This window comes from Lytechinus variegatus, chromosome 7, assembly GCF_018143015.1.
Source record: "Lytechinus variegatus isolate NC3 chromosome 7, Lvar_3.0, whole genome shotgun sequence".
Classification (NCBI taxonomy): Eukaryota; Metazoa; Echinodermata; class Echinoidea; order Temnopleuroida; family Toxopneustidae; genus Lytechinus; species Lytechinus variegatus.
Window position 1 is genome coordinate 42,514,314 of NC_054746.1, and position 12,698 is coordinate 42,527,011.

Consider the following 12,698-nt stretch of genomic DNA (forward strand, 5'->3'; position numbering starts at 1 on the left):
GTATTTTATTAAATGAAATTGTATTATGTCAGATCTTGTCTTCTAAGAGAATGAAACAAAAAAAATGCACTGATTGCTAATTTAATGTGCAAGATAATAATTGCTGGACTTTATCCTGTTACAAGAGTGACTATTCATGTACACATGTAATAACGTAAGGAAATTGGGGACATGACATCATATCAGCCTACCAAACTATTTCATATTCATAATGGCATGCTTATAACCCTTTTTTCAAGCAATATTGCTAAAGTTTAAAAATACAATAACTTCGCTATTTGTTGAAATTTGATGAAATTTTAAGCTTTTTGCTATATAATTTTTTAGCTTTCAGATAAAACAAACGTGTGAAACGTAATAAATATCCAAAGTAAATGTTGATTCACATTAGTTGAGATTAATTACCTTAGCGTTTTGACAAGTCACTATTTAAAGATAGATTGTTTGTAACAATGAAAAAGGTCATCTTAATTAATTCGGACTTGACAAATTCTCCACAATAATTTCAAATGGACTCTAAATCGATATTTGCATCTATTTGATCTTATTGATGATCTTTCAATTTTTCTTTCCTTTTTTCTTTCCTTCTCTCCTCCAACTTTCTCTCATTCCATCCATCAGTGCTTTTCTGTTTCAACCCGCTCTTCTCCGAGTCTATAATATTATGAAGCAAATTATAACGAATTCGTTGTAAACTTTATCAACATCCCACGCCCTGGCGTCTGGCTATAGCTACGATGCAATGCCGCCGTATCCATGACGAGTTTATCAGATAGTTACGTAATACATGATAAAAAAACCTGTTAATCAACATTTGGTGCAAATATTGTAAATTTGTAATTTGCCACATCACTACAACTATTTGGTCCTTGAAACTAATGTGCAAATAATTGAATACATGTACTGACATAACTTTGTTGCATCGAGAAAGACGTGGACCTCTCCGGGAATGAAGCACCATGCATGGGGCATTAAAAAGAACTTGATGTTGAAATCAGGACATTGCCATGGAGGCTAATTTCTCATTTGTTTTCTAGGGCTCAAGAAACCCAGCTTGACACATTTTTAAAGCAAAACTATTTTGCTTCAGTACCTCTATCATTTCAAGCGGATATCTCGTAAACACGCAGGACTTCGATGACCTTCTTAGAGTTGAAAAGAATATTTTACTGATCTCGGGAACTTCTTTGAGTGACAGAAACATTTGTGAAATATAACATTGAGGTCACTTTGATTTTCGGAGTCAGCAAGAGCTTACACAAGTTTATATAAATGACGTTTTATATTTCGCTTAAAAACGACAGAAAGTGGAAGTGCTAGAACAAAACTTGACTCCATTTTCGAGTATCAATATGATGGGTATAAAAGATGTCACTGGAAATACCAGAGCAGATGTGATAAGTGATCAAGCTCAGTATCGGTGATTCCTTATTGACAATATTGGGTTTGTATCAGTCGCGATGTATCAGAAAGAGATACGAAAACGAATCTCAGATCACTCTCAAAGAGTCATCCAGAATAATGAATGTGAGAGACGTCTACTGGATGGGAAGATGGTCTTAATGAACAAGGAACATCTCCGACAGTTACGTAACCATGACATCGAAATGCTACAACTTAAACATGAAATTAAGATGTTCAATAATATCAAAAGGGAACTCGCCAACGAAACACACGAAGGAATCAAATTGAGAAATCGACCAAGCACTGTCGAATTGATACGTCTTGTTCCAAATAAGATGACGAGATCGCGGACTTTCGCGCCAGAAGTCGTGGCAAAAGGAGATGAAACTAGAAGAAAATTGTTATTCCCGCAGCTTGATGAAAAAATGCGCGATAATTCTAAACAAACCGAGACTTCGAAATACGATCAGACTGGCGAACAACAAGATGATTATCAAGAAGGCAATCGTCGAAAGGGTTTCACCAAAGAAGATCAATTCGCACTTAAAAGTGATCGACGAAACAGTGTCTTCGACAGATCGGCGGGAAATAATAACTCAGGACAACAGGTTCTTCCAGAATTACCAAAACATCTTCAAAGATATGATCATCGGCGACCAACAGATGACTCACGGATGAACGGAACTTTCAGAACTCACGGAACCTCAGGAACGCAGCTGTCGATGGTGCACAGTATCGCTTGGTTAAGCTTCCGAGAAAGACAACATGTCATGAATCCTTCATATACACCAGACAACAATGACGAAGTCCATGAAGACGATGATGGTGATGATGATGATGACGGAGATGACGAAAATGAGAAACAAAATTACTTACATCAATCTTCAAACAATGCATCCAAAAAGGTTGGGGAGAAATCCAATTTGATGTCTGTATCCGATTCGGCACTCTATCCATCACGCTTCAATAAACTTATGATAGACGAAGGTGACGATGAGAACGATATACCGGCATACCGTAGTCAATATCTTTCTTACTATAATCTTAATCGCACGAATTTCACCGAAGTGAAAAAGACTGAGAATGACTTGATGAACATAATGACTCGCTCTCAGATTAAGTTTGGTCAAGGACGTCATATTGCAGCTCGATTAGAGCGTCGACGTCTCCTTCGTAGCTGGAATGCTCGATCTCTTCCAATATCACAAAACATCGACGAAGACTGAAAATAATATACGTATATGTAATATTAATAGCACTATAATAACGCGTCACACATAGCAGATTGTAAGCCCTATGCAGACCCTCAAAATGTGAAATTAAACCGTTATGATTACCATTAAATGAAACAATTACACCTATTAACTTGATGTTATTTATAATACGTTTCCCTTCTATGATGGGTATACGGTATAATTTCATTTCATCAGATGATTTCATTTATATATTATTATGTCGGTTGTGTATGTATGGATACTGCCTTTCATTTTTGAGAGCTATATGTTCCGTTTTCTTTTAAAATCTATGATTGTCATTCAATAATGAAGGATGATCTATGACAGCCTGAAGCAGTTCAGTATTAAGTAGTGTGTGTTTCCCTAAATTATGCAAACGATGACATGAAATAGTGGAGCATTAGCAGCGGATACACTTTAAAGATCACAATTTGTGAGATTTGAACAAAATTATATCTTTAACTTATCTCATAACAAAAAACTGCAATCTTTTTAAAGAGAGGGATGTAAGATTGATCATTGACTATGATAGATGAGCTAATTCCATCTCGACATAACTGTGTAAGTTGGCCAATAATTCGATCATATATTTGCAGTTTCATACGATAGTAATCTAAAAAATGAGTTAAAATCCCCTTATCGTAGTGAGAGTCAATCATATATAAAACAGAAAAACGGTAAGACGAGAAATGAGTGAAGATCAAATATGAAATAATTGATAAGAGAAAAAATGGTAAGATGTGAAATGACTTAAGATTTCATAAAAAATTCGACAAGTATTTATATGCTCGTCGTCATGAATATACATTAGATGGGCTGATAATGTCACATCCCCACTTTCCCTTTACCTGTTGAAATGTCATTTCATGAAATCATAATTATTTTATAGTTCCATACATGTCTGTATGATGTCTCCCTTATGATAGTATACGTTACAATATATTAAATTCATTGTATCAGTTTGTTAATCCACTCTCTTAGTTCTTAAGAGGATAAAATAAATGAATAAATATGATGTCATAAAATAAAATACAATTACAAAAGAACAAGTGGGGATATGACATCATCAGTTTTCTCACTGAATATTCATAAAGACATGCATAGAACTGTTTCCCCGTAATGATGCATATCTTTAAAATGCCAAAACTTCGTTATTCCTTGTCAGATTTTGTTAATTTTCAAAATTGAGTTTGTCTGATTTGTCTTTATCTGTTCAAATCATATTATTATGTTAAACATGGAATACCACTTTAAGAAATAACATACATGTACGTCATAAATAGTATTAATTTTGTCAATATATTTATATCATCTTATTGTTCACAAGATATGAATTATTCCTATTGTAATCACATAAAGATTTTCCTTTATTCATATACAAGACTTATTACACTGAGAGAGTCCATTTCTTTTCCGTCTGTTATTTTAACATAATCCAAGTTAAAGACAATATTCCTGTTATGTGATTCTTTATTTTGTAAATTGGGTATAACTCATGAGCTGGATATATATTTTCATGATTTATTTTGATTGTCTTAATAAATAAGTTACAAATAAAAAAAATCAAGCAAACATAAGACTGAAATTCCATTAAAAATGGATGCAAGATAATTCACAAAAAGAAACATTAATATACAATATACCAGATGTATGCAAATGATGGAACCAATTATATCAGACATTCATTATTTCTTTTCAATTTTATCATTTCAATTCCTATTCATAATACAAAACAAAGTTTGTCTCCTCCTTATTGATGGGCAATGCAATTCATTCTTATTGTTGTAACGTAATCACGATTTATTATTTTTTTTCTACAAAATGTAATAACCAACAATTCATATTGTAAAATACAAGAGTGTATAACATCGACTCTCTAAATGCAAATCACATGTTAATGTGCATTTGTGAAATTCAGTGAAACTAAATTTCCTAACTTTCTTATTTTCCTTCTGGTTTTGATGAGCATTTCAGTTAATGTGATTATTTGATAATTCTCACTGTATTCAACTTAATTTATTGTAATTGTGGACTTTTCTTATATAATGAGTGATTTCACTTTCTAGATTGGTCTAGATAAATAAACATAGATAAGTGAAAAAATGAACAGGTTAAAAAAAGAATGGGAGCCCCCCCCAAAAAAAAAACCCAAAAAAAAAACAGATTACGGATTTAGAATTAAAAAAAAAAAACAAGGTGTTTGGAATTAAACTCTAAGAACCTTTTCTTGGTTCAAATCTGTACCTCTTTTGCTCATTCTATCTGGTTATCCTGGGGCAAAGGCTGTGGTTTTCAAAAAAGGTTTTCTGTGTTTTTTTATATTCTAAATTATACCCCTCCTTGCTTTTTATTTGACATTCAGAAATTTAAGAGATGGATGAAATTTTGCATCAAGATTGTTCATTTTAATGTGCAAATTCATCTGCGATAGCTGTGCTTGCTTTTAAAGAATAAGTGAACTCTGATTCAATCAAATATTTAAAATTGTAATTGAAGAAGTGAATAATTGGACAGGTATGACCAGTGTAGGTGTATAGAATAGATTAACATTCTGTAGAAATTACCTGCCCCTGCTCCCAATGTTCACACTTGTTTTCATTTGTGCATGATCCACGCCCCTCTCAATATTTTGGTTTACAAATGCTCCTTAATATACCAAGAAACACAATACTTCTAATACAACAGTCACTGTCAATATCAATTCATACTATGAGAATAATACAAATTTAATATCACAATGCTCGTAACATTTTTAAGACATTGCTAAAATTCCTTACACAAAAACATACTTGTTGAATGGGTTTATTTCCAATTTGTCTAATGCCAATTGCTAACTTGTCTACTATCATTTGGTCTACCATCAGTTCATCCACTTACTACATGGTCTACTTTCATTTAGTCTAATGCCATTCCGTCTAACAACCCGTTGGTCCAATAGCCATAAGGTCCATATACCATTTGGTCTTATTGGAATAAGTGTTAAATTGTGCAAAATGAAATGAATATTAGACCAACTGGTTATGAGATGAAGTGATTGGACCAAATGGTTGTTAGACAAAATGTTGATGGACGGAATGGCATACATAAGACTACATGAAAGTAGACCATGTGGTAAGTGGACGAGTTGGCAATAGACAAATTGGCAATTTACTGTTGAATGAACATAATGGAACAATCCTTGTTTAAACAGTACTATGAGAGTCAAAGAGTAAAGAAAACCATTGAGAATATTGATAAAGTGGGAGAAAGGAATGCAAAAAAAAATAATGTAAATAGTTATCTATTCAAAATCCTGAAACCAACAGAAGTTTTGAATGGAACACATCAGATGTGTTACTTTAATACAAACAGTTTCAGCATAAATCTTGTTATCAGGGAAAAATTTGATAACAGGTTGTCAGATATAATCATCAAAAATTGGCACAGATATTAAATTTTCAGAACTGAGATGGTCTAATTGGTCTTTTCAAGCTAAAACTCATTCATTATGTTTATATCACTTAACTAAAAAATATTTTTATAACTGTAGTGGACATTAACAATGTGGGAATTTTAGTTTGGTATTATTGAACTATGACTCATATTCAATTTTAAAGTATCAAAAGAAGTTTGATTTTTAACAAGGATGTTAATCAATAATTTAGTAAACTTTAAGTTTTTACAAACATTTAGTATCTTCTTCATGCCATCATTCCTTAAAACAGAATAAATTTATTTCAATTGCATATTTATAATTCCTACACACTTTGTACAAAGATGATTGAAGTTTGAAAGATCAAGCAAAGTTCTAAACTCTGCATGATACAGATTCTATTCTGGTTTTGGTTTCCAAAATACTATAATGTACCTCAATACATGATGTTCTTGTATTCAAAGACAAATCAAAATCAGAAAACAATTGTATTCAAAACCTGCACAGATACTCAAATGATCAAGTCGAACTCATTTTTTAAATTTCTTAACAAAGTGAAGTTCAACAAATCATCAATAAGATTTTTTATTAATCATATAACTATCTAAATATTAGACAATTCTTTTTATATGATTCACAAATGCTTGTGTGCAATCTGTGAAATATCTATTGACGTTTCATTAAAAAAAAGAAAACAGTGAAACAAGGACACATGATAACACACTGTTGAATAATCTTTCTTTCAATGAGATATGAATAAAACCTGATGAATAGATAGATTACTGTTATCTCTTTGTTGATATATGTTTGCTTTTCTCAACATTTTCTCTTTGCATCATCTGAAACTCTTTAGAATCCTCCCATGGTCTGGGTCCTCGGATATTGTGCCAATTGTCCAGATCAGACTGTTGCATTTTCTGCAAAGATGAGAAAAGAGAAGAAAATCATGATTATAAAACTTAAAGTTGGTGCCTTATTACTTGAACTTATACAGGTAATCTACCCCCCCCCCCACACACACACACAGTATTTGAGGAATTAACTGTTATTTAATCACTGCAAAATACAAGAGTATTCTCATGGACAAAATTATAAACAGAAACCCAAAATGAAATAGAAACAACCAACCAAAAATAAAATAATTAACAGGTACAGAATGAACTATACACAACAAAAAAAGTAAGTCCCCCCTTAAACAAACATCAATAATTTCCAAACCAATGCGAGTTTTTAATATATTTTTACATGAGCGTGTAGGTAATTTTATAAGCTACCCTATGAGTAAATGTTATGGACGTATTTTACGTCATGCTTCAGTGAGCACCGTCAGAAGGCAAAAATGTCACTTTTCAAAAGTCACAAGCCAAATATCATGACTTTGATTCCATTTCATTGGAGCTTATTCCACATTCTCATCCCCCAAAATAGTCAGAAGGCTTATAAAAGGTACTTTCTAAAGGACGACACAACTTTTTTGGCTAAATTTCACGGTTGAATAAACACAAGTCAAAATTTGCTATGATTGGTTATTTTACACGCTTCTATCAATAAAAATGATCGAATATGATGACAGTTATTTTTGGGAAGAGTTTCTGCAACAGTATTCATCGTTTCACGGTTCAATGAACATTTATTAAAAACAAAAAATACGATTTTCAAATATCATAGGCAAGTATTGTTTCATTTTAGTACCTGAAAATGATCTTTTCTCAACTTTTTCGTTGTGTTTATGACCAATTAACATGCTTCAATGATTCAAAGGCATTTAATTAAACATTCACGCTTGAATGAACATGTGGAATGTGATAAGCTCTTTTTTACGTTATTGGAAAAATGCAATTTGTAACTGCGGATATCTGTCAGAAACCTCCTTGCATAGTTAATTTGATTTGATTTTTGTGAAAATCCCGATGTTTAATGCATCAGTGAACACACAATACTCGAAAATTATGCAAATGAGAAGAAAGTTCAAGGCCTTGGCCCCACTCTGTGCCCTATCGAATTGTTATTTTGATGTGCGTGCCTTTTGGATAGTGTTACTCTGAAGCCATGTGCGAAGTTTCATGAAATAACTGTTGGCAGAAGTAACAAAAACCGTCCATGAAACAAACCCTCATTTCAAAATTTTGACTCCTTCTCTCATAGACGTGTGTACATTATGGGTGCATATGTTTACGAATAAGTAACCCCTTATTCAATATGGTGGAACTTTTTTTCAAGGCTGTCTTTAGCAATGTCGTTTGGCAGTAATGTTTATCAACCTATGGGCAAAATTCTGTGCAAAAATGAAATCGATTTGTTTATTTATGGATGAGTGAGCACGCATCAAAGTGGAAAAATTTGTATTTTCAATGTCACAGACACATTTTAAAGGATAATAAAGTGATTATTTGGGGCAAATTCGGTTTCAAATGTGACTTTAATTGCTGTTGTTTTTATCATCCATCATTTATATCACCACACACTCTCCGAATTTTAAACATTTTCATGGTTGAGCGAGCACAATCGAAAACTTAGGAATGAATACTCTTTATACTGCATAAATGTATTCTTTTCCTCACAATTTCTCAGGATCAGTTGAATGTATGGACAAATCAGTGGTGGATCCAGAATTTTAAAATGGGGAGGGGCCTATAATCGGGGGAGCCACTAAAATTTTCAAATTTTAACATGATCTAACAAGTTGTAGAGGATACTACCGTAAACCCCTATGATGATACGTCACAATTCAGGGGCCGCGGAACGGTTTTCAAACTGGGAGGGGGGGGGGAGACTGAGCCAAAAGTGAGGGGGGGGGGGGCTGATCATGCAAAAAAATCAAAACCGCATGGTCATTTTTACATTTTTGTACATGCTTTTGGAAAAAAGTTGGGGCTGAAGCCCACCCCCCGCTTCCGCAGCCCCTGCAATACATTGTGCTCACTCAACCATGAACATACGATACAAAATCTGGTCTGAAGTGGTTGAATGATGGACAGTAAAACAGCATAACACCAAAAAATTCACCTGAAAAACAACTTTTTCCCAACTTTGTATTTGAACAAACTGAAAAACGACTCTTGTGACTTTTAAAAATGGTCATTTTTAATTCAATCTTTAATCACTCATGCATGACTCCACCGATCGATCTCATTTTTCCCAGGAGTTGCTTAATGAGTTCAGAAAACCACCTATGAAATATCATATCTCAAACTAATTCGGTTCAAAAGTTACAGCAATTTGATTTAGGGGGGACTTACTTTTTTTGTTGTGTATATTTCACTTATATTATCACATTACTTTTTTCCCCAACACAAAATATCATATCAAAGTACCTGCAAATAAATTGCAGTGTTGAAACAATTCATGATAGTGTAGTAATAATAGGGTACCTCATATTCTTCAGCAACAGAAGCCTTTTTCTCTTTCTGAAGTTGTTTCATTCTTGCCTCAGTTTCTGGATCAACCTTCAATGATAAGAGAGCACAACACAATATGAGATGGTCAAATTCAAGTTTAATCACATTTATTTTCTTGCATTTAAGAGGAGGCACGATATATCAGTCGGTAGAGCAGGGGTTTCAGATTCCGGTGACCTGGGTTCAATTCTCATGTCCCTCGGAGAGAACCTTAAAAGCAATTATGCTTTCTAAGCAATGAGGTAAAACAACCAACAAAAAACAAACACCATATACCATTCAAATATACTGTTAAGCCGTTATATTGACAATTGTATTCTTTTGTTTGACTTCTTTTTAGTTCAATTTGGTATTTAGCTCAGCTCAGTTTTGCACAAAGTTGGGTTGAAATGCTTCTTTTATATTGTGCTTAATACATTGCAAAAACATCTTTAAGCGCTTCGCAGATATATATTACCCCAATTATCAGATCCTGGTTTGCCAAAATTTAATTCCTACAACTGTTTAATTTTACACCCCACAATGAGGGCAAGATTCTACTTGCATAAAGAAAATGGGAAGTAAATAAGTAATTGATGGGTTGAAATTGAATAAACCAAATGGATATAAGTTTTTCTATTTTTTTTTACATTCAGTAATAATTCTAGCACATGATGCTATGTCATTATAAATGACACTGGTGATACCAATTTAACTTTACATCAGTTTCATGGAATATTTGCTAACTCTCTGGATACTAAAGAAAATGACCAGTGTCTTTGTGACTTTTTTTATTTACTTTTATCAAAATACCAAACTGATCTTCACTCATTTCACATCTTACAATTTTTTCTTATCAATGATTTCATATCTGATCTTCACTTATTTCTCATCTTACCGTTTTTCTCTTATCAATGATTTCATATCTGAGAGATCGAAACTCTTTCAGTCCATAGGCACCACCAACAACCAATACCTAGAATAAAAAAAATCAAAGTAAAATTTATATACCCCTCTTGAATAATACCTTGGATGTAGGCATTTAAAGTTAATAACTTATTTGCCTCTCAATGGCTTCTCGTGAAGAATTCTAGACAGATTTAACGGTGCTGTACAGCATTTAAACATGGACAGGCAAAACTTTCATTAGGGTCAATTTTTTTTTCTTTGGAGTTCCAATATTTCAACAAATTGGATTTGAAGCTGTTTACAGATGGGCTTTTGACTACACTTGATCTAAGTCAGTCTTAGATTGACTTACAATTTTCTTATTTATAAATAGAATTTAACTATAAAGTAATATTGGTATTAGGCACTATATAAGCATGTACAATAAGTACAATTATCAATAATTATGTTCCTTTAAGCATTACGTCAATTATATTCTGACCTCACACATGCACATCCCCTCATCCTATGCCATGACAATGTACAATAATCTTGTCTTCATTTAACAACCTCTACGACTGTGCTGAATGTCTGGTGATTAAACAAGAATCTCAAGCCTTGATTCAAAACTTAAATAAATCAAATCAAAGTAAGATTCTAACCTAGACAAGAGTCAACTGTAGTAAAGTACATGTAGCTGTCAAGACTTAATGGAGAACAGCTGGACTGTGAATTGGAATTAGATCTAACATTAGATGGTATTTGCTGTTCATTTTGTTACAAATCAATTTTAAATACCTTTTGGAGCGCGAGTTGTATTATTGGAAAAACTTCCTTTATTACGTCCCCTCCACTAATTAAAAAAAATACTTCTCCAAAACCCCCTTCTTTCGTTCTCTTTTTTCGTTATTTCTTCTTAGTTCCCATTAGAACTTGGTCTCGGATTTGAACCTCTCGCTGCAGAACGGCGCATCTCCAGACTGTAACCTTAGCCTTAGGGCCTACTCACCGAGCTAGCAGGAATTGTTGAAAGCCATGGGTTTCATAACACAGTTATCGTTGTTTTCTTGGGTTTTAAAGTGCGTACCATTCAGATATGAATATTTACGTCTATGATTGATTCTTATGCCTATAATGAATATTTATACCTAAACTTCTACTCTCCAAGATTATTGGGTATTCATTTTTCTGACTAAATAAACCGATGACATTGGGAATTACAAAAATACAAACAATTGAGATTTTAACAGAATTTTAATTAAAGTTTAAACTTCATAATTTTTTATACACTTTGCACTTTTCCATTCTACGATAATTCTTGATAAACTTTCTCCTGTTTTCCATATTTTTTTTCATTTTCAGTGGAGGGGACAGACACAAGTCTTGCCGCAATGGAACATACTCAACATAGTGTGGTGAATTGCAGACAAGACTCCCGGTATATTGCGGACACCGGTACGTCAATATGATAGTACGGGACTAAACATTAAATTTCTAAATTCAAGTCACTTCTGTCACAAACGTCTTTATCTATAAATAAAATTGTCAAAACGAACACCATTAATGTAATGAATATTGTGTGTCTTAAAACCTTAAAGAACTTAACAATCATACCAACATAGGAAGTCCGTAACGAAGAAAAGAATTCTTCTTTATTGCTTGAAGAAGTTTCATGGGCGCTGACATATTTGTTTTAGCTTGCTCGGTAGTCTTTTGCATGCAGACCCCTTGCCCTTTATACACACAGAATGAGGGGTAGTCTAACGTCTAAGTCCTTTTGGAAACTTGCAGACCAACAGTCACACCCCTCCCTCTGTAATATAAAAATAAGGTGCCATTTTCCCAGAAATCTAAACAAGATCTTTAAGATCAATTAAATAGAGGAAAATCCCAAATGAAAACAGAGAAGTAAAAAATCCTGCGATGCAAATAAGAAAGTTATGGCCGTATTTCAAAGTTTCACTTATTTTTCACTAAACGATGGAGCATCCTGATCAGTAAGCAAATGACACAGCGAAAAATGTCACACAATCACTAATTATTTTGGAGTTTTAATCTAGAAGATCGAATGAATTTCTTGAATGATTCACATACTGGAATGACAATGTCACATTTTCACCTATACGTTATGTTTTTCATTATAAAGAATGAAATGTTCTGTTCAATTGTAGAAAAATTCCTGTTTTATGAATTTACACAATTTGTATATATAAGTTGTTTTGCTGTTTTGTTTTGTTTTTGTTTTTGTTTTGTTTTGTCAAAAAATACTATTTTGTTTATCTGTTTATATCATTTTCTTGTTTTGAACAATATGTTGGCAATTAAGTGCTGTAATAAATTCAATTCAATTAAATTCACAATGATTCTGTTATTGCTTTTTGC

General features: G+C 33.0%; 1 protein-coding gene across 1 annotated transcript; it reads right to left on the minus strand.

The window, feature by feature from the left end:
* Window positions 1–6,202: 6,202 nt before the first annotated feature.
* Window positions 6,203–12,055, minus strand: LOC121419360 (cytochrome c oxidase assembly protein COX16 homolog, mitochondrial-like). Its single transcript, XM_041613786.1, has 4 exons — window positions 11,931–12,055; window positions 10,327–10,404; window positions 9,423–9,497; window positions 6,203–6,968 (listed from the first exon to the last, which is right to left on the minus strand). The coding sequence occupies exons 1-4, from the start codon at window positions 12,033–12,035 to the stop codon at window positions 6,837–6,839; spliced, it is 390 nt and encodes a 129-aa protein (XP_041469720.1). The 5' UTR covers window positions 12,036–12,055; the 3' UTR covers window positions 6,203–6,836.
* Window positions 12,056–12,698: the final 643 nt, after the last annotated feature.

Excerpts from the sequence above, each read along its gene's own strand:
- LOC121419360 (XM_041613786.1), bottom strand. The coding sequence starts at position 12,035 with ATGCAAAAGACTACCGAGCAAGCTAAAACAAATATGTCAGCGCCCATG. Across the intron at positions 10,405-11,930 it reads GTTACGGACTTCCTATGTTG|GTATTGGTTGTTGGTGGTGC; the intron begins GTATGATTGTTA and ends TTTTTATTCTAG. Across the intron at positions 6,969-9,422 it reads CTGTTGCTGAAGAATATGAG|AAAATGCAACAGTCTGATCT; the intron begins GTACCCTATTAT and ends TCATCTTTGCAG.